General features: G+C 39.7%; 1 protein-coding gene across 1 annotated transcript; it reads right to left on the bottom strand.

Annotated features, from left to right (window-relative positions):
* Window positions 1–1,594: 1,594 nt before the first annotated feature.
* Window positions 1,595–2,490, bottom strand: LOC140773760 (MFP1 attachment factor 1-like). Its single transcript, XM_073116482.1, has one exon. The coding sequence runs from the start codon at window positions 2,396–2,398 to the stop codon at window positions 1,844–1,846; it is 555 nt and encodes a 184-aa protein (XP_072972583.1). The 5' UTR covers window positions 2,399–2,490; the 3' UTR covers window positions 1,595–1,843.
* Between the last annotated feature and the right edge of the window lie 323 nt (window positions 2,491–2,813).

The raw sequence follows: 2,813 nt of genomic DNA, 5'->3' as shown, positions 1-2,813 counted from the left end.
AATAGCAATAAGCCCCAAATCAGCAAGTAAATGATAAAAGTAGTAGTCTAAGAAGCACTAACAAGTTACAACGAAGTGATAGGCACCAAATCTGCTGAAGGGAAGGATCATCCTAGCGAAGGCAACATAAGTTATTTATGTCTCTTAATTTATCAAGCGAGATGATGATCTAAAATCAGAATCTAATTGATACCTCATAAAAGATCTTAATAGACACAAAATTAGCAAGAGCAAAATCCAAATAAACAACACGAAGTTCTGACATTGTTGTGTTTCACATTTTACTAGGGGCAGTCATTAACACTTTTAGAATTGCTAAAGAAGTACCAAAAGGAACAAGATATAAACTTTAGAAAAAAATTTAAAAAGTATATGAAAAGTAGACAAAACCAAAAAATAGTTGCAAGACTTAAAACAATATGGAGCCATTTAGTTTCATGTGTTTCAAGATGTGGCATCTATAGTATTAAATGAGAAACTCATGTAAACAAAAGTCTTGCATAATTCCTTTTTTTGTCCGATTAAAGATTAAGATGTGTTTTGACATCCACTTAATTAAAGTGAATATCAAGATGCTGTAGATAAGCCCATTTTAGCACTTGAAAAGGATATTTCAAGGAATCCATAAACTAAAAACTGATTTTTGTGTCTCTTTATATATAAATGTAGTTTTTCCAAATACATGAAGCACCCATATGTAAAGTTTAATTATTTACTAATACCTGATGAGATGTAAGCAAAATAAGCATGTAGAGAAAGAAAACAACTACACAAGGAAGCAAATGAAAAGGTATCTTTAACTGGACATAACTTGAGCATGTAAGCTAAAGTATGATTCTTTGTTTATAACCCGTCTGCAAATTCCACACATAGAATTCAATGATAAGATCGTAGTAAAATGCAAAAGTAGTTGACAATAACCTTAGCATCTTACACCCAACAAAGTCGGATTGAAAAGCTGAAACCACTAGAATCTAACCACATACACCATTTAGGCTGAAAAAAGAACATATATGCTTTGTTGCTCCCTCCCAATATACTATGTAGACATTATTTGCAATTATGAAAATGAATGGTATCTGTCTCTTCACTCTGATAATAACGGATTACTAGGGGGCAACTTATTGGCTAAATTGGCAAAGGAGCAGTAAGGCCAATAGCACCTTGATAACAACTAGCAAGAGACAAAAGAAAGACAGAAACAGATGGTAGCAAATTCAAAAACAGAATAGAATTCAGACAATCAATATTTCTTCTTGATGATCACACTCTTGCCATTACTCATCGACTTTCTTTTAAGATATTCTTACATTACTAGCACAAAATTACCAATATTCTGGTTCACTTGCAATGCTTCGTTAACTTCAAACAACATACATCTCTCTTGATTAAGCCAATAGTGTGCACTTCCTATTGGATTCTCGAATAACTTCAGCTTATGCTGCCCTCCCCTATGCAGATCTTCAAATGTCGTACCAGACCTAGATTCCATGCAATTTACCTTACAACATTTATTCCGAAAAACACGAGGCACTGATGAACTTAGATAACATTCCTCATAACATAGCATGAATACAAGAAGATCTCTAATACATTAAGAAAAACAACATTCATTATCTTGAAGTATCTACGATGACATAGAATAACAAACCAAAGCAGATCTTCTAGACATTCCTAGCTGCGAAATCTCATAAACTAGGTTTTAATAAGCAAAGATTTTTTATCATAGAAATCCACAAATTAAACTTATAGAAGACGACTTATCTCGATAAATTCTAGCAACATTTATAAAAGCTTCAAATCTACTCAAGATCCATCCGTTTAAATCGAGATTGCGGCGAGATCAAACGGTCGGAGACTCAGATGCACCGGCAGAGGCTTCTTCCACGGTGGTATCGGCATTCGAATCCTCCTCCGCTGCCGCGGCCTCCGACGGAGCACCAGACGAAGCAGCGGCCAAAGACGAAGCGGCGGAGGACGCGGAAGCCCTAGATTTCGCGAAATCGAGCAAGCGGCGGCTGATCTCCTTAGAATACACGTGCAGGATCTCGATCCCTTCGTCCACGTTGTCGCTGGCGCCGTCCACGACGCCAGCGGCGGCAGCGGCGAAGGCCTCCTGCTCTATGGCACGTGCGGATTCCTCGGCCTCGTCAGCGGGGACGGTCCCGTAGCGCTTGGAGAGAACGGTGGAGGACGTCAGGTTCTCCACCAAGCGGCGGATCACGGCGTCGCGGGTGCGCTGCGACGGCGGCCAGATGCTGAGGGAGAAGCCAGCGGCGGAGGCAGAGGCAGAGGCGGAGGCGGTAGAAGGTTTCGCCGCGACTTCTCCAGATGTCTCCTCCAACTTGGCGTTATTTTCTCCGGCCGGGGGATTCGAAGCTTCGAGCTCTTCCGCCATGGCCGACGAAGTTTGGGAAGACAGGAGATCGGAATGGAGAGGGATTTAAAAGTCTATTTCTTTTTTTTATTTCTATTTTATTTATACCCTTTTGGTGCTTTCCAGAGTGGGAATAGGGTAGGGAGTCTGAGTTTGCGGTTACTTAAAGCAAAGAGAAGTGACTAGGAGATGTAGCAGTGGATCCCAGGTGACGTGGCTAGTCTTTACAGCTTGGAGGCGGGTGGGTTCGAATTTGGGTGGTGGGTGTCTGTATAGGGTTTAATTTGTTTAAAAGAAGAAGTCTGTTGATGATTAGTAACAAGGTTAAAAGATTGAGGATTTATTGCTTATGGAAATTTATGTAAAGAATTATAATTCTGGAAGAAAAGAATACTACTTTGCTTGTCTCTTTAATTTGTAATAGAGTTAGATATAT

Source organism: Typha angustifolia, chromosome 13 (genome assembly GCF_048772165.1).
Source record: "Typha angustifolia cultivar Huaian chromosome 13, ASM4877216v1, whole genome shotgun sequence".
Lineage (NCBI taxonomy): Eukaryota > Viridiplantae > Streptophyta > Magnoliopsida > Poales > Typhaceae > Typha > Typha angustifolia.
Note: the sequence above shows the minus strand (reverse complement) of the source record. Positions and strands in the feature narration are given on the sequence as shown.

Bases quoted from the DNA above. Each gene is read 5' to 3' on its own strand.
- LOC140773760 (XM_073116482.1), bottom strand. From the start codon at position 2,398: ATGGCGGAAGAGCTCGAAGCTTCGAATCCCCCGGCCGGAGAAAATAAC.